This window comes from Camelina sativa, chromosome 11, assembly GCF_000633955.1.
Source record: "Camelina sativa cultivar DH55 chromosome 11, Cs, whole genome shotgun sequence".
Taxonomy (NCBI): domain Eukaryota; kingdom Viridiplantae; phylum Streptophyta; class Magnoliopsida; order Brassicales; family Brassicaceae; genus Camelina; species Camelina sativa.
This window is the reverse complement of record NC_025695.1, coordinates 12811967-12830721: the sequence shown is the minus strand read 5'-3', so window position 1 is coordinate 12830721 and position 18755 is coordinate 12811967. Positions and strand designations below refer to the sequence as shown.

The 18755-nt window shown below is 39.9% G+C and overlaps 3 protein-coding genes and 1 pseudogene across 13 annotated transcripts in view; 1 reads left to right on the top strand and 3 right to left on the bottom strand.

Moving 5' to 3' along the window:
- LOC104723102 overlaps positions 1–1410 on the bottom strand; it is a 2676-nt gene extending 1266 nt beyond the window's left edge. The window contains exon 1 of one of the 3 annotated variants that reach the window (XM_019233088.1): positions 17–1410. In XM_019233088.1, coding sequence (XP_019088633.1) covers positions 17–1316 — 1300 coding nt within the window. In that variant the 5' untranslated portion in view covers positions 1317–1410. The remainder of the gene's footprint in view (positions 1–16) is intronic. The other 2 variants (XM_010441410.2, XM_010441409.2) reach the window with 2 other exon arrangements.
- On the bottom strand, positions 1861–6495 carry LOC104723095 (disease resistance-like protein CSA1). 2 transcript variants are annotated; one of them, XM_010441390.2, is made up of 5 exons: positions 5984–6495; positions 4397–5498; positions 4006–4317; positions 2867–3916; positions 1861–2783 (listed from the first exon to the last, which is right to left on the bottom strand). In XM_010441390.2, exons 1-5 carry the CDS (start codon positions 6472–6474, stop codon positions 2037–2039), a joined length of 3702 nt encoding a protein of 1233 aa, XP_010439692.1. In that variant the 5' UTR covers positions 6475–6495; the 3' UTR covers positions 1861–2036. The 2 variants fall into 2 exon arrangements, with proteins under 2 accessions (XP_010439692.1, XP_010439693.1); XM_010441391.2 differs by having other exon boundaries at positions 2403–2783; positions 2878–3916.
- LOC104723096 (disease resistance protein RRS1-like) lies at positions 6592–13929 on the top strand. 8 transcript variants are annotated; one of them, XR_002034085.1, is made up of 13 exons: positions 6592–6710; positions 6819–6944; positions 7022–7137; positions 7444–7532; positions 7622–8911; positions 9131–10208; positions 10318–10614; positions 10703–11280; positions 11361–11874; positions 11964–12646; positions 12987–13195; positions 13355–13365; positions 13444–13929. XR_002034085.1 is itself a non-coding variant. In XM_019232425.1 (11 exons), exons 1-10 carry the CDS (start codon positions 6695–6697, stop codon positions 12642–12644), a joined length of 4785 nt encoding a protein of 1594 aa, XP_019087970.1. In that variant the 5' UTR covers positions 6592–6694; the 3' UTR covers positions 12645–12646; positions 12987–13929. The 8 variants fall into 8 exon arrangements, 1 of the variants encoding a protein (XP_019087970.1); XR_002034081.1 differs by having other exon boundaries at positions 13278–13365; XR_002034083.1 differs by lacking the exon at positions 13355–13365.
- On the bottom strand, positions 14007–18753 carry LOC104723097 (annotated as a pseudogene).

Below are 18755 nucleotides of genomic sequence, written 5' to 3'. Positions count from 1 at the left end.
GCCATCACTGGTTTACCACTCAACATCGCTTCCATTAACGTCAAATCGAGTCCTTGTGGTCTAAGCGTTGGATTCACGAACAAATCTATCCCGTTGTAGAAACCCTTGAGTTCGTTTGGGTTTAGAGATCCCAAAATGGAAACTTTATCTCCTAGTTCCTTGTAACGATTCTCCCATGGCCCTGATCCAGCTACTACGAGGTAAACATTAGAATGTGTTTCGATTAGTTTCGAGAAAGCTTCGAAGAGTAATGGATGTCCTTTGTCTTTAACTAATCTCCCTGCGGCTCCTAAAACGACCGCTGATGAGTTTTCTGGTAACCCTAATTTTGACCTAAACAGAGAACGTAGCTTCTTGTCTGATGTGAATCCGTGTTCATCAACTCCGTTGAGGATCACGTGAACCCTTTTCTCAGGAATTTGGTAAACGTCTCTTAGAATTTCTCCGCAGCTATCGCTGATCGCGATGTGGTGAGCGTAGTTGTGGAAGAATCTGATTTCGTCAAGTATCTTGGGAAGCACGGCACCGTATAGGCTTGCATTGAAGCCTTGTGATCTTGGTTCGTCTGGTTTACGGATCAGGTCTTGGTAAATGCTTGACTGTAAGCTCTCTAGCGCAATGCCGTGCCATGAGACTGCTAGGTTTGGAACCTCCCGGGCAATCCAGTGAGGTAAAGCCACGCTTTCGGTGTGAACCGCATCGAAAGGTTCTTTCTTGTTCTCTTCTTGGTAAAGCTGCCATGCTTTGTTGTACCGCCATTTTCCAGGCTCCGCGTCACCGTGAGAATGGATTATAGGGTATAAGATTTGGTCGGAAACCGGAGTGATTTTGTTGGTTTCAGGGGAATGGTCTAAGGGGGAGGTGAAAACATGGACGCGGTGTCCACGGCGGGCTAAAGCAGTGTAGAGAGTTAAAGCATGACGTTCCATGCCGCCGGGATTGGGCCCAGTAGGCCATTTCCGGGAGAAAACAGCGAGTTTTAGGGATTTGGGAGGGTTGGTTATGGAGAAAGCAAGGCGGTTCCAGGCAAACTGGGCGGTTTGAAGGTCGCCAGACCACGGTGGCTGGTATGTTTCAGAGGAAGAGGAGACTGCGACTGTGGAGGAGGAGCAAGAGGAGCTGCGGAGGAGGAAGAGAGCCGGTATTGTAAAAAGGACGGTGAAGAAGAGGAAAGTACAAAGACTAAAATGAGAATTTGGTTTCTTAAGTTTGGTTTGTGAAGCCATTGCTTTTTGTTTCTTCTTCAAAATATGGTGCTGTGGTGGTTCTGTTTGTTCAAGTAAAGGATACATAAAAAGCAAATCATCATTTTTCATCTTTGGGGATTTTAATTATAAGCTTACAATATAAGTAAAATGATAAAGTGGAGACGATCCCATTAAAGTTGTTTATTCAGTGGGTTTGGTAACGTAAAAATGACCAAGAAAGAAACGTGAGGCTTCAATTAATCTTGTGGGGTTACTTTGGTTTGTATGTATGGGAAAAATATTCATGTGACTTGTTGCGTGACTTTTCAACACATTATTATGTGAACACTCTTAATTCTCATGATATTTGTTTTAAAATAGTATTTATTTTCGTATGAGGAATGATGAATTTATAATCTAAGGTCAACGGTCTAAAACATTGGTTAGCTTTGAAGCAAATAGTTATATTGTTTAGTGTGTTTGGCTTCCACTTTTGACTTTTGATTGTGTGATTTTCATTCTTCTAGTGCGGATTTTTTGGTATTTTACAACTCAAGCATTTGACTTTCTGAACTTTTTAGGCTATACTTGTTCTNGAGTTTGTTGTGCTGAGGAGACAGTCAGCAGAGGAAACGGTTTCAATCTTTGTAGAAAAAATATGTCTGCGACACAGAGATCCCAATATCTCTTCTTGAAAATTGTTTAAGAGTAGCCAAATTGACTTGAAACTTCAGAGACTCTGTACATTGCTGATTCTACAATTCAAATTAAGAGATCAAGCCAAGAATGAGGTAGATTTAGAACAAGAATAAGCCATTAATAAGGTAGAAATCGACTTTCTGAAATTAGTTATGTCCAGTGATTAGGCTTTGCTGGCTTCGTGTAACTAAGAACGGAAGTTACAGTACATTCGTAATTAGAAAACGAGACTTCTTCCTTTATCCTTTTCCTGTTCAGTAGCTCTTCTTCTTGAAAACATAAACGACCTCTCTTGGACACAACAACTTCATCTAAGTCAGTTTCGTTTAGATCTGTTTCTTTTCCAGATATAGCTTTATCGAGATTATTCTCTTGTAACCCATGCAACCTATAATCATTCTCGTCCGGTGCATATAACAAGCTCATCCCACATTTCACAACCTCACAGCAATCTAGTTTTCTTTTTGCTTTGCCATCAGTAAGAAAAAATTTCAATGAGGCAGTGGTGTTGCAGCATCTGTTGAGATCATCGCTTTTCTTGGCATGGTAACAGTTGTTATAACTGATGAACACATGATCAGAGCTAAGTCTTCTTGGTTCTTCGTGGCTAGGTGATCCACACTGCTCTTTCCAGCCCCCAAGATTACAAGTAAAGCTGGTGGAATCACCGTCTTCGTTTCTGAACTTGCATTTGCATATTACGGAGAACCTGCTGGTTCTATCTTCATAGTCCTTGAAAGAAACAACAGTGCAGAGAGAAAGTCCAATGAATTTATCGTCACACCAGTGTGGAGGCAGGTTGATTTCCATTGAAGATCCAATTCTCTGATGGCGGAACCATAATGGCAAATCATTTCCTGGAAAACTTACAGCAACTAAAGGTTCCAAAACTAGTTCCTGAAATGATAAGACCAAAAAAGTCGTTTAAGAATAACATGTAAATGTCACTGCTATACTAACAGAGCAAACAGATATTGGACCTTATGATTACGTTGAAGAGATCCGTTCACCAGTATTTGACTCTTGAGTTGAGTATGAGCCACAATATTTTCTTGTGCATCTCGGTTTAGCTTGAAGCAATCTGTGAATACGAAAGTAGAATGGGTCTTTTCAGCTATCACAAGAAGCGTCATAGGTTTTGCTACTGTTTCGAGTGAGATACAGCCATGAGCATCCAAGTACTGCAGATTTGATGGAAGCACTGGCAGTGAAATGAGCTTTTGACAATGCTTCAAGTAAAGAGACTTGAGATGATGAAGTTTCTTAATGCTTCCTGGTAGATTCTCGATATTGTTTTTGCTCAAGCATAGAGACTGCAGCGAGGATAAGCAGCTAAGGTTGTCCGACAACTTGTATAGATTACAATCTGTGAGATACATGTCTGATAACTGAGAGCAGCCCGAGAAAGGCAGCAATTCCAAACCCCTGAAATCTTGGACTTTAGATCCACCAAACGAAAACAGCTTGAGATTACTCATACACATTTTTCTGGGAGTTTGTTTAATGGCTGTATCATCAATGAGCAGAATCTCTAAGCTTCCCATGTCTTCATGAATATCCGGAAAACTCTCTAGCTTTGAACAGCCAGAGAGAATCAGTTCTTTTAGAGACTTGAGTTTGCAAAGAGTGTCAGGAAGACCCATCAACCTGAAACACTTCTTTAGATTTAACACAGCGAGGTTCCGTAGAGTCTCTATGGATTCAGGAACACGTTTGATTGCTGTGCCATCCAAATATAGAGACTCTATGTTATCTGAAATAGTTGGGAATTTCTTGAGTTTTGAACAGCCACTGAGGATAAGAACCTTCAAATATTTCAGATTAATGCTCTTTGGAAGACGCTTGAGGTTTATGCAATCTCTGAGATTCAGCGAAACAAGACTGTCCATCTGCTGGATTGATGAACATTTGGCTAAACTTGTACAGCATTCTAGATTTAATCTCTCGAGTTTACGAGCTTCCAACAAGCCAGATAGATTCAGTAAGTCTTTCGAGTAGCTGAGATCAACCCACCTTAACTCTCCTGTGTTCTGCAAGATAAATAATTTAATAATCACATACTTGATCACAGCAGCACACTATAGTATAATCTGATAAAATGGGAGAATTTACCGCTAACCTTCTCATCTTCCCATAGTTGCTTAATGCTGCTATAACGAAGACTAAGATCAATGAGTTTCTTCGGATTGAAGTTCAATGGCAGATACTCCAAAGGGTACCCCTGCCAGTGGAGATACACCAGCTCATCTGGAAAGCTATCAAGCCCACCCGGGAAACGAAATCTACAATGGTTTTCACACCACTTAGAACAATGAGAATTATAGATTTTCAGGAATTTGAGACTCAACATTCTCGTGAAAATATCAGCACTTAGCTTCATGCTTTCTACATTAGACATATCCAAGAAGATGCCCCTAATTTCTGCAGTCCCCTGGAAAAAAAAGTTAAATAAAAAAAAACTACAGTAGAAGAATCACATTCGTAAGGACAAAATGAAACACATGGCTCACCGTTTTATACTTTAAAACGCGACAAATATCTTCTTGGTCCCATAACCTACCACGCTTACCTGCCTCTTTGATGGATGATTCATAACCAATTTCCTTCCCCATCGTAAGCAGTAGGTCATGCATCTCCAGCCGGTTATCCGAGACAGTTACCAAGCACTTGTCAATAAGATCATTTATCACATTAGAAGCATCAATGTGGTAAGTGCTCAGAATCCTTGAAACAAAATCCAACTTTTCTGATCTAAAGAAGCAAGCAACATCCAGAAATATGCTCTGTTCTTCCGGACATAGTTCCTCATAACTCATTTTCAAGACTTCTTGAATCTTTCCATCTGGTCTTTTCTGCAGTCTCTCCAATTTCCTGATCCAATATAACTTATCTCGTTGACAAAGATCAGAACCTAGCAATTTCAGAGCTAATGGATGCCCTTTAGAATAATCCACGAACTTGTTTGATAGATCCATGAACTCGGCTGTAGCGCAGAGATTACTAGAAAATGCATTCAAGCAGAAAAGCTCCAAAGACTCTCTTCCGCTTAATATAGGAACCACATATGTTTGGTTCACAATCTTCTCTAACAATTTCTTGTCCCTTGTTGTTATAACAATCCGAGTTCCTTCTCTGTACAGCTCTTGTCCCTCTCCCCCAATAAGAAGTCTAATTTGATTCTCGTTGGCCACATTGTCAAGCACAATTAACAGCTTTTTGTTTCGAAGGCGGTCCTTTAAGGCTTCATGTGCTCCTTCAGGAGCTCCAACATCAAGATTGTCTTCATCTAATAACTTACGGAGGAGCTTCTGCTGCAAATGATCTACTCCGTTTAGTTTTGACTCGTTGTGAATATTTGCAAGGAAGCAGTAACCATCGAAGTGGCCATAGTTTCGCTTATACACACAATCTGCAACAGTGGTCTTACCAATCCCAGCCATCCCAAGAACTCCAACAACTCGCACACAAGTCTTTTCTTCGAAACACATTATCTTTTCAAGTTCCATCACACGCGATTCAATCCCTGGAAGACCTTGAATTTCAGATGGAGACAACTTGTTTAGAACCTTGAACGTTTCCTTGGCAATTTTGTCTACAAACTCACACTCCGGGCTGCCAAATGCATCATTTTTATCAAGATAAGTTTCACAGTAAACGAAAAAAAGGCAAATGATTGATCTCCATGAAATAATTTGGCTTCATTAGAATATGAAACAGTAAGACACAACACAAAGCACATAAATTGGTATGAAGAAGAACTCTATTATTGAATACCAACAAAGATAGTAAAATGCTATACAAATTTCATGAAACTAGAGACCAATTAACGTTCTGGTTTTATTCCTTTAATGCAATGAAACATAGTTTAGTCATTTTTAAAATTTGCTGCGGCACACAGTAAAGAAGATAGTGATGATTGATTAATCAAGAAGTGGCTTAACCCATCATCTATTTACACTGTAAACCGAGGTTCAACCAATTACTAAACCGGAATTTCACTAATTTTCAACCCAACATCCTCTAGAACAATTAACCGATACTTAACCATATCTTTAACCGGAATTCAATTAGAACTCAAAGTCAAATCGTTTAGGTACCTTCTCTCCGGCAAAACGTAGCCGGCGATTTGAGAAGCAGCGGTCAGGGCATCCTTCCATGCCGGAACTCTGTGTTCAAATCCCTGAAAAACCTCTTCAGATCTCTCGAACGGAGCTCCGAAACTCCCAGTTTGATACCTCACGTCACATGTCGGAACTTTGTAGAAGACCGGTAAAACCACCTGATCGAAGGTCTTTTTACAATCCATGATCTTGGCGAGCTCCTCTAAACACCACGCGGAATTCGCGTAGTTCTCTGAGAAAACGACGATCGAGATCTTCGATTGCTCGATCCTTTCGAGAAGCTTTGAGAGATCGTTGCCTCGCCGGAGTTCCTCATCGATGAAAGCATCGATCCCTTTCCGGCGTAGAAAATCTCGGAGATAGCAAGTGAAGGAGTGGCGCGTGTCTGCGCCTCGGAAACTGAGAAACACGTCGTATTTCCGGCGGGATGGATCCGACGCGGAGGAAGATGAAGAAGCAGCAGCCATGGATATTAAATGAGTGGTTAGGAGTTGAGGTTGTAAAATGCGATTGACTGTGAACAGTGCGAGTCGTCTTAGTGGGTCAAGTCTAATGATTTTTTCTTTTTTATTTGTTTTGTATTTATCCTTTCTTCGTCTTCTTTGTCGTTCGTACTGGTTTAGTGTGACTCATCTCTGTCTTTGAATAGGTTTATTACTACCTCAATTCGACCACGTCTCATCCCCAATGGCTATGCAATCCGGTGAGTTTGTTGAGGGTTTCTCCATTTTCCTCTTTTGCCTCGAAAGTATCAAACTTTGTGTATTTCGATGACTAATGATTGTTTCAAACCTTTTGTTTTTTTTCTCAGAATATGGAATTAGTACTCTGCATAAAGAAGCTCAGATCCGGTGGTTGAAACCTCCCGAGGTGCTGTTCATACTGCAGAATCATGAAAGATTGACGCTTACACTTACGGCACCTCAAAGGCCTACAAGTAAGTTTGACTTTTTTTTTCTGACTTTACTGGTTTGGTTTTGATTTAATCAATTTTCTTAAACTCATGTCTCTCAGGTGGGTCTTTGTTTCTTTTTAATAGAAAGGTTCTTAAATTATTCCGTAAAGATGGCCATCACTGGCGGAGAAAAAAGGATGGTAGAACTGTTGCAGAAGCACACGAACGACTTAAGGTATCAGGATAGTGCACTATGATCTCAGAGACTTCTCACATTGTTGCTGAATGCTCTTAGATGTTATTATTGTGCTCGTACTTGTTATCATGACTTGAGTTTTTTTTTTTTTTATCATGATCTTAGATAATTTGCTAGTTGTTATGATTATTCCAGTCTCCAAATATCGTCTTTTGAAACTTTAGATTGTTGTTCTTAACGTTATTAATGACTATTCCAATCTCCAAGATTTTGTGTGTTTGCAACTTGTAGGTATGTTGTTCTTAAGCTTGTTAATGACTCTTTGATTGACGTGTTTATGAACAGGTGGGAAACACCGATGCCTTGAATTGTTATTATGCGCATGGAGAGCACAATCCCACTTTTCAGAGGCGTATCTACTGGATGTTAGATCCGTGAGTTCATGTACTCATACTATGTGTATATACGTTACTCCTGTTTATTTCTCAAAAGTGAACATAATGTTTATTGCTCTTTATATCAGGGAATACGAGCATATTGTCCTTGTTCATTACAGGGATGTAAGCAACCTACAAGAGGTGACTTCTCCGATAAGCCATAGTTGTTCTGGTTCAGGGATAACCGATGAAAAATTCGAAGCCGCAGATGTTGGCTGTAGGGACCCATTCGAAGACTGGACAGCTTTCTTTGAATTTCTTAAAAACAGCAAACCTCCGCGTTCTCTTTCTGAATGCACTTCCAACGACGCCGTTGAATTTCTCCGGCGCCTGCCCACTGACAAAGTTGAAGCCGTCGTTACAAGCTTCAGCGGCGACACCTTCAAAAGAATATTAGGAAGCCACAAGGAAAATCCTTTTGACAACCAAATTGTAAGAACATTCTTGATGGAGCTTGCGGAAGAACAGACTAGTCAAAAAGAATTTGTCAAGAACATGCTCAGTCACCATAACAAGGAGGATCTCTTTGAGATGCGTTTAAAAACCAAAGATATGGATAACGTTGACTCTCTCATCATCCCCGATGAGGACGCCAGGAATTACTTTCCCTTCACCAACTTCCAGGGAGGTACCGAGAGCCTCATTCGATTTGAGGACCAGGATGGCAAAGGATGGCTGTTTGGCTACTCATACCACAACATCGGGAGTCAGTGTGAATTTACCAGAGGTTGGAGCAGGTACGTTAAGGAAAATCAGCTTAGTGTTGGAGATTCTGTTTTCTTCCAACGACACCATATGGACAGCAGCAAGTTCTTCATTGGCTGCAGAAGGCACAACGCTGGCGCTGCTCCCGCAAGTTCTTCTCAAAGTGCAGTTCTGAATCCAACATCACCGGCTACATCCAAAATGAAGCTAGAATTGAGAGAGAAACACATGGAAGTGGAAATTCCTTTTCAGCAAGGATTGCCTGAGCATAGCATTACAGGGTCTGACCCTATATTAGTAATTTCTTGTGGTAAAAACCAAGACTCTGAGGAGACATACTTCATCAGCTGCATCTATAATGAGTTATGTCGGCGTGGCTTCACCCCTTGTAGCTATGATCTAGACAGGAGCACAATGACTGGGGATCCGTATACGCTATACAGTTCACGTGTTTGTATTATGATTATCACGATGAACTATGCCAGAGAGTGCCTGGCTGAATTCACAGCGATCATGGGCCATTTAAAAGCAAACAACCTTGCGCTTCTGCCTGTGTTTTTTAATGTAATTCCTGGCTCTTTTGAGAATTCAGTACATGCATCCCAAGTTTATAAATGGAGGAAGGCCATAAATAAATTATTTGTCTACAAAAGTAAGCAGTATATAAAGGGGTAATTGATTTCTCTCTTCTCCCATTAGGCCATTTTACATGTCTATGGTTTTCTCGGTGAACATTTGTCGGAAGTATATACTAGAGCACACATGCTTAATTAACCAGGAAATCCATTTAGTGATTTGTCTTAACATATTTGCCATTGGACAGAGCATTTATAAAGAAAGTTGTTTGGCTAATTAAATTTTGTCTGGTGTTCTTTTTTTTTCTTGCGCAGGGATGAGTGTATGCTTGCCAAGATTATTGTAAGAGATGTCAGCTTGTTATTTGGTTCTGAAGCCGGCAGGAACCTAATTGGAATCAAGCTTCTATTAGGGAGTATCTTGCCATTAATACATTGTCATCAACCTTCAGCCCCACAGATTGTTGGACTTTGGGGTATGGCTGGTATAGGGAAAACGGCTATCACAAGAGAAATATATAGAACGCAAGCTCAGAGATATGACCTGAGTTACTTTATGCCAGACTTTCATCTAATGTGTCAAACAAAAGGGTTGAGTCATCTGCGTGATGATTTCTTCTCAAAAATCTTTGGGGAAGAAAGAGTTTTTATAGACACATATGATACAAAAATAAGTTTCACAAGGAATAGGTTTCTTGATAAAAAGATTCTCATTGTTCTTGATGGTGTGAGTAGTGTTAGAGATGCAGAAGTCGTGGTTGGAGGTTTTGGTTGGTTTTCTGGTGGACATACAATCATCTTAACATCTAGGAATAGGCAAGTTCTTGTACAGTGTAAGGCCAAAGAGCTTTACGAAATTCCGAAGCTATCCGAGTATGATTCTCTTCGCCTTTGCTGCCAGTTTGCCACTGAACAAAAATGGAAGGGAAAGATGTCATTGATCTCGGAGCTGGTGAACTACACTAGTGGCATTCCATTGGCTCTGCGAGTCCTAGGTTCGTCTGTACGACAGCAATGTACTAATGATGAGAAGCAACATCTTAGAAGATTGCGTCAACATCCTCCAATCGAGATTCAGGATGCATTTCGAAATAGTTTTAATGGACTACATGACAACGAGAAGGATATATTTTTGGACCTGGCATGTTTCTTCAGAGGGGAGAATAAAGATTATGTGGTGAAAATCCTTGATGGTTGTGGTTTTTTTACAGATTTAGGAGTCAATGCTTTGATTGATGAGTCTCTTATTAGCCTTGTAGATAATAAGTTAGAAATGCCTAATATTTTTCAAGACATGGGTCGATTTGTTGTTTGCCAAGAATACGAAGCCGCAGGCAAGCGTACCAGATTGTGGGACTCTAATGACATTGCTGATGTGCTGACAAACAAAACAGTAAGTCTTACACAATTTATAATTATTATTCTCACTGTAACTATAGATTGCTGCCTATGTTCATTTCTTCAGTAAAATGTTTCTCATCTTCTTTTCCCTTTTTCTTCAGGGAACAGAAGCAATAGAAGGCATATTTCTGGATATGTCTGGCTTGTCATTTGAGTTGAGTCCTGCTGTATTTGAGAGGATGCATAGACTTAGATTGCTCAAGATCCACTGTCCAACTTCTGAAAACCATTGCAAAGTTTCTTTACTTCAAGGCCTTTACTCTTTGTCTGATGAGCTACGTTTACTACACTGGGAAAGATATCCTCGAGGATCTTTACCTCGGAACTTCAATCCTAAAAATCTAGTAGAATTGAACATGCCATATAGCAACATGACAAAGCTATGGAAAGGAACAAAGGTATGTCTTTACATTATTATTTTGTTGCATACATGAAGTAATAACCAGTACGTGAATACTCATTTTGGTTGTTCGTGTTTGTAAACAGAATCTCGACAAGCTAAATCGGATTATTTTGAGTCACTCCCGACAGTTGAATAAATTCCCAAGGCTTTCAAAGGCCACGAACCTTGAGCATATTGATCTTGAAGGATGCACGAGTCTGGTTAAAGTTAACTCATCTATTCTTCATCATCGCAAGCTTACTTTCTTGAGTCTGAAAGATTGTTCTCATTTGCGGATTATGCCTGCCACGGTTCATCTAGAATCTCTTGAAGTTCTTAATCTATCTGGCTGCTCAGATCTTGAGGACCTTCATGATTTCTCACCAAACCTGAAAGAGCTATATCTAGCTGGTACTGCTATTAGAGAAATACCACCATCAATCGAGGAGCTCACTAGACTTGTTACATTAGATCTGGAGAATTGTAAAGGACTTCAGCACCTGCCACCGGGTATAAGTAACTTGAAAGTCATTGTGACACTTAAGCTGTCTGGCTGTTCAAATCTAAGAAATCTTCCAATTCCTGACACATTCTTTCTACGAGATTCACAACGTCTTCAAAGAAAGATAACCACGGAAGAATATGTGCCGTTAAAACTTCACTCTGCTATGCAAGAATCAAGGTTAGATGGCTCTAAAACTCTTATGAACCTTAAAATATTTGCAACTAAGATCAGATATTTACAGTACTTGTTTTTTACAGAGATGATTTAGAAGAAATTTTATCGGCATTTGAATATCTATCAAGCAAGGGAATACCACAAGAAAGCTGGCCATGGGTCACTATTACTCCGTTACCCTCATCAATTCTACACTCATTGGCGTCAAGATTATATGCCCTAGTAACTTTGTTTCTGTGTAAGTCGTACCTGGTGGATATAACTGACGAGTTATGCCGGCTTACTTCATTGAAGGCACTGGATCTTGGTGGGAACTCTTTTAGCCAAATTCCTGAAAGCATTAAGGAGCTTCGTAAACTACACAGCTTCAGATTACGCCATTGTAAAAATCTCACATCATTACCAGAGCTTCCCATTAGTCTAGAAATTTTGAATGCACATGGCTGTGTGGCTCTTAAGTCATTCACTTTAAGCTTCGAGCAGTTTTCAAGGCACTACACATTCAGTAATTGCTTTGCGTTGTCCCCAGATTTTTTCAGAAAATATATGAAAAGAGCTCTAGATAGTGTTGAAGTCATGGCCAAGGGGCATCAACAGGTATTTTCCCTCTCTCTCTCTCTCACATGCATTTTCATTTGCACTTTTCACATATTTGATAGTTTTTTTTTGTTGCTTCACTGGAACAGGAACACAACAACCCGCTTGCATTCAGCATCTGTATACCTGCCTATGCGGGTCACGAATTCTCAGTTAATTTTAAAGCTGGTTCATCTGTAATGATAGAGCTAACCTCTGGCATGCTTAGGACTCTCTCAGGCTTTACTTTATCTGTAGTAGTTGAATTTCGGGATAATTATCGCAATGCTGCTGGTTTTGGCATCAAGTGCATATGCAGGAAAGCCAGAAGAGACCTTTCACCTAGATTAGAGAGAATTTTCCATTGCTGGGCTCCAAAGGAAGCTCCCACTGTTCGGAAGGATCATATGTTTGTTTTTGGCAATGCGAAAATGCATCCTGCTGATGGAATTGACCATGATTTCCTGGCTGGTTGGCTTACCTTCGAATTCCATCCTGTCAATTGGCAGAACAAACTTCTAGATGATAGCTGCACGGTGAAAAGATGCGCAGTGTATTTAATTACCACGACAACATGTGATAAGACCCATGGCGCAAAACGTCCCTCTTCAATGAATTTAGAGGAGATTTCAAGCGTGGAGCATCTGGCACCACCATATAAGAGATGTCGTTTGAAGAGAGTTATTGAATCTGTTATCCTAAGCTTGAGAAAAAGGAAAAGGGAAAATAGTGTCTCTGATAAGAAGAAGATATCCCATATTAGGGCTTCAATCATTCCCAAAAACGTCTAAAGGTGAGGGTGCCCATGTGACTTTGTAAGGCACCAGTTAATCCCACCTCTAACCATTAACCAGTGTGGGGGATTTAACAGTCTCTAGGCTTCTGATGCCACTTTTGATGTTGATGTTGATTTATTTGGTAACATGCTAGTATTTGTAGTTTTTGTTATATAATGCTTCTGGCTCTTCAGTAACTGATTTTCTCTTCTTCTTTTGCCTTTTTTTGTTTTTTGGGTTCTTACTGGGAAAGGATTCAGTTATCTTGAGTTGACAGATTAATATTTTACAAATGAGATTTCTTAGCGGCTTAAAAGACGTCTCTCCTCTTCTAAACCAGATAGCTTCATTTTGCAGGTTGAGCTTGATGCCTCTTACAAGTCTTTTTTGGGGAATGCATCCAGGAAATATTTTCCCAGAAAGACCTGGGCAACCTGAATATGCATATTACATGAGCACCGGAGAGCGTAAATGTGATAGTGTTTGTAAAGAAATTTATTCATCTGTGACTGAGAACCCCTGTCCCTGAGATTTACTAAACCCCCATAGGTTTCCCGCGATGGCCGGTAAGCCACTTCATAAACTAGCAATCAGTTTCTTTCTTTTAAACGTCATCATAAAGCTATTCACCAATGCATCTTGTTCAAGTTAATGACAAAAACACATCCGTACTATCTTGAAACGGGTCCAAGGAAGTTAAAACCTGATGTCTGTTCTTATCTCAGCTTCTGTGTGGGTGCGTGATCCTTTGCTTACTGGATTCGTTTCATCTCTTATGATAGAAATAACGTGTGCGCAAATTATATATTGGCAGAAGAAACGGCGTCATGAGTCCTGTCCGTTTTAACATCCGATGTGGGTGTTAACGTACTAGAAGAACGCATCTTCCATTCCTTCCAAGAGTCCGCACATGGATATGCTGAGATTTGATTCATTTGGATCTGCATTCTTGAGTCTACCGTCGGATAAGCTTCTGGAAACATCAACTGAGAAAGCCAAATGACTGTGTCTGAGGCAAGACAAGCAACCTCTGGTAAAGGCGTCGTTGATACAGAGCAGGAAGAAAGTAAGCGTATGTTGATGAAAAGCTGTGTAAATTTGATGATTGGTAATGGGGGAATCAATATAAGTCGTGTTCAATTATCTCAACTCGCAAGCATCATTTGTATTATAAAGGTGAAGTTTGTCTTACATGAGCAGAGATTAAACTATAGTTAGAAGTGAAGTACTAATTAATACTTCAAAGTTCAAAGTAGCCATATGTATCAGAAAGAGGGATAAAAAATAACACTTTTGGTCATATATCATTACTCTTTGAAGGATGAACAACCTATGTCTGAAACCACTCATCGTGTCAAATCAGCTCTCTACAACTAGTTAATTACAGAGATTTGGCTTTGTTGGCTCCATGCAACTATGAACAGAAGTTACAGAACACTCGTTATCAGAAAAAAGTGATTTCTTCCTTTGTTCTTTTCCTATTCAGTAGCTCTTCTTCTTGTAAACAGAAACGGCCTCTCTTGGCCAAAGCAGCTTCATCGTTGGTGGTTTCATTGAGATCTGTTTCTTTTCCAGACACCGCTTTCACGAGGTTTTTCTCTTTTAACCCCTGCAACCTATAATCACTCTCGTAGGGTGTATAAAACAAGTCCATCCCACATTTCACCACCTCACAGCAATCTAGCATTTTTTTGGCTTTGCCATCAGTAACAAAGAATTTGAATGAAGCGGTGGTGTTACAACATCTATTGAGATCATGGATATTCTTGGCGTGGAAACAGTTGTTATAACTGATGAACACATGATCAGAGCTAAGTCGTCTTGGTTCTTCGTGGCTTGATAATCCAGATGACTCCGTCCATCCTCCAAGATTGCAAGTAAAGCTGATGGAATTACCGTCTTTGTTTCTAAACTTGCACTTGCATATTACCGAGAACCGGCTGGTTTGATCTTCATATTCCTTGAAAGAGACAACACTGCAGAGAGAAAGTCCAATGAATTTATCATCGCACCAGTGTGGAGGCAGGTTGATTTCCATTGAAGATCCCATTCTCTGATGGCGGAACCATAATGGCAAATCATTTCCTGGATAGCTTACCGCAGCTAAAAGTTCCAAAACTAGTTCCTGAAATGAAACCGAAAAAACCATTTAAGAAAGACATTTGATAGGCAATGACACTGGTATAATAACAGAGCAACAGATATTGGACCTTATGCTGATTACGTTGAAGAGATCCGTTCACCAGTATTTGACTCTTGAGTTGAGTATGAGCCACAATATTTTCTTGTGCATCTCGGTTTAGCTTGAAGCAATCTGTGAATACAAAAGTAGAATGGGTCTTTTCAGCTATCACAAGAAGCGTCATAGGTTTTGCTACTGTTTCGAGTGAGATACAGCCATGAGCATCCAAGTACTGCAGATTTGATGGAAGCACTGGCAGTGAAATGAGCTTTTGACAATGCTTCAAGTAAAGAGACTTGAGATGATGAAGTTTCTTAATGCTTCCTGGTAGATTCTCGATATTGTTTTTGCTCAAGCATAGAGACTGCAGCGAGGATAAGCAGCTAAAGTTGTCCGGCAACTTGTACAGATTACAATCTATGAGATACATGTCTGATAACTGAGAGCAGCCTGAGAAAGGCAGCAATTCCAAACCTTTGAAATCTTGGACTTTAGATCCACCAAACGAAAACAGCTTGAGATTACTCATACACATAGTTTTGGGTGTTTGTTTGATAGCAGTCTCATCCATGAGCAGAATTTCTAAGCTTTTCATGTCCTCATTGATGTCCGGAAAAATCTCTAGCTTTGAACAGCTGGAGAGAATAAGTTCTTTAAGAGAACTCAGTTTGCAAATAGTGTCAGGAAGACTCATCAACCTGCAACACTTCTTTAGATTTAACACAGCGAGGTTCCGTAGAGTCTCTATGGATTTAGGAACACGTTTGATTGCTGTGCCATCCAAATATAGAGATTCTATGTTATCTGAAATAGTTGGGAATTTCTTGAGGTTTGAACAGCCACTGAGGATAAGAACCTTCAAACATTTAAGATTAATGCTCTTTGGAAAACGTTTGAGGTTTGTGCAATCTCTTAGATTCACTGAAACAAGACTGTCCATTTGCTGGATTGATGAACATCTGGCTAAACTTGTACAGCATTCAAGATTTAATCTCTCAAGTTTACGAGCTTCAAACAAGCCAGATAGATTCAGTAAGTCTTTCGAATAACTGAGGTCAACCCACCTTAACTCTCCGGTGTTCTGCAACATAAATAATATAATAATCACATACTGGATCACACAATAATCTGATAAAATGGGAGAATGTACCGCTAAGGTTGTACCTTCTCATCTTCCCATAGTTGCTTAATGCTGCTATAACGCAGACTAAGATCAATGAGTTTCTTCGGGTTGAAGTTCAATGGCAGAAAATCCAAAGGGTACCCCTGCCAGTGGAGATACACCAGCTCATCTGGAAAGCAATCAAGCCCACTCGGAAAACGAAATCTACAATGGTTTTCACACCACTTGGAACAATGAGAATTGTAGATTTTCAGGAATTTGAGACTCAACATTCTCGTGAAAATATCAGCACTTAGCTTCATGCTTTCTACATTAAACATATCCAAGAAGATGCCCCTAATTTCTGCAGTCCCCTGGAAAAGAAAAGTTAATAATTAAGAAACTATAGTACTAGAAGAATCAAATTCGTAAGAACAAATGAAATATTCTGGCTCACCGTTTTATACTTTAAAACGCGACAAATATCTTCCTTCTCCCATAACCGACCGCGGTTACCTGCCTCTTTGATGGATGATTCGTAGCCAATTTCCCTCCCCATTGTCAGCAGTAAGTCATGCATCTCAAGCCGGTTATTTGAAACGGTTATTAAGCACTTGTCAACAAGGTCATTTATCGCATTAGAAGCATCAATATGGTAAGTGCTCAGAATCATCGAAACAAAATCCAACTTTTCTGATCTAAAGAAGCAAGCAACATCCAGAAATATGCTCTGTTCTTCCGGACATAGTTCCTCATAACTCATTTTCAAGACTTCTTGAATCTTTCCATCTGGTCTTCTCTGCAGTCTCTCCAATTTCCTAATCCAATATAACTTATCTCTCTGGCATAGGTCAGAACCTAACAATTTCAGAGCTAATGGATGCCCTTTCGAATAATCCACAAACTTGTTTGATAGATCCATGAGCTCGGCTGTAGCGCAGAGATTACTAGAAAATGCACTCAAGCAGAAAAGCTCCAAAGCTTCTCTTCCGCTCAATCTAGGAACCACATATGTTTCATTCACAACATTCTCTAGCAGTTTCTTGTCCCTTGTTGTTATAACAATCCGAGTTCCTTCTCGGTACAGCTCCTTTCCCCCTTTCCCAATAAGAAGTGTTATTTGGTTTTCGTTAGTCACATCGTCGAGCACAATAAACAGTTTCTTGTTCCGAAGACGATCCTTCAAGGCTTCGTGTGCTCCTTCAGGAGCTCCAACATCAAGATTATCTTCATCTAACAGCTTACGGAGAAGTTTCTGCTGCAAATAATCTACTCCATGTAGTTTTGACTCATTGTGAATATTTGCAAGAAAGCAGTAACCATCAAAGTCACCGTAGTTTCGCTTATACAAACAGTCCGCAACAGTGGTCTTACCAATCCCAGCCATCCCAAGAACCCCGACAAGTCGCACACAACTGTCTCTTTCAATTCCATATACTTTTCCAGCTCTGTCATATGCGACTCAATCCCTGGAAGGCCTCGAATTTCAGATGGAGACAACTTGTTTAGAATCTTGAACGTTTCTTTGGCAATTTTGTCAACGAACTCACACTCCGGGCTGCCAAATGTATCATCAATAATAAGGAAATAATTGTAACAAATAAACAGAAAAAAGAGAAAGAAAATAAGGACTACTAATTGACCTTCATGAATCATGAAAGTAGTTTCCTTGCATTAGACGCATAGTTAAGATAGTGAACACTGATCTACCAGTGGTTATATCTAGCCATCTAGGTCGTATCAGTACGTATAAAACAGTAAACCGAGGCTTAACCAATAAAATTGAATCTCAAACCCATCTAACCAAATCATAGACGGGGAACTCAATGAAAACTACTCAACCCAACATCTCGGGGATATATCGAAACAATGATTTCGGAGAATTCTATGGGATTTAGTAAATTTGGAATTTTGATAGATTTTAAGGAAGTTGATATGATTTTTGGTAAAATTCTCTTAAATCCCACATAAAACCATGAGATTTGGATTTTTGTATTTTTAACTAAACAAATCTTCTCAAATCCTCCAGAATCCTTGAAACTTATTAAAATCCAAATCCACAAACTGTTTTGAATAACAGTGGATTTTAAAGTAGATTTTTAAATTATCAGTTCAATAACAATAAATTTCAGAAGACTTTTTAAAATCCATGATTGAATAACATAAAATTTATAACTTTATGCAAATCACCTAAAATGTCAAGTTGAATACATCCCTAGTCTTTTAAAACAGTAAACCGAGAATAACCAAAACCCTAAACCAGAGTTCAATCAAAACTCAGAAAGTCAAAATCGAGATTATTAGGGGGACTAGGGGTACCTTTTCTCCGGCAGTACATAGCCGGCGATTTCAGAAGCAGCTCTTAGGGCTTCTCTCCATGCCGGAACCCTGTGTTCAAATCCAGGGAAATTCTCATCGGCTCTCTCGAACGGAGCTCCGAATCTTCCCTTTTGATACTTCACGTCAGATGTCGGAACTTTGTAGAAGATCGGTAAAACCACCTGACCGAAGGTTTCCTTGCACTCGATGATCTCCGCGAGTTCCTCTAAGCACCAAACGGAATTCGCGTAGTTCTCTGAGAAAACGACGATCGAGATCTTTGATTGCTCGATCCTTTCGAGAAGTTTTAAGAGATCGTTACCTCGCCGGAGTTTCTCATCGATGAAAGCATCGATCCCTTTCCGGCGTAGAAAATCTCGGAGATAGCTAGTGAAGGAATGACGCGTGTCTTCACCTCGGAAACTGAGAAACACGTCGTATTTCCGGCGAGATGGATCCAATTTGGAGGACGATGAAGAAGCAGCCATGACAACAAAACAAAAGGTTAGGAAATGAAGATTGA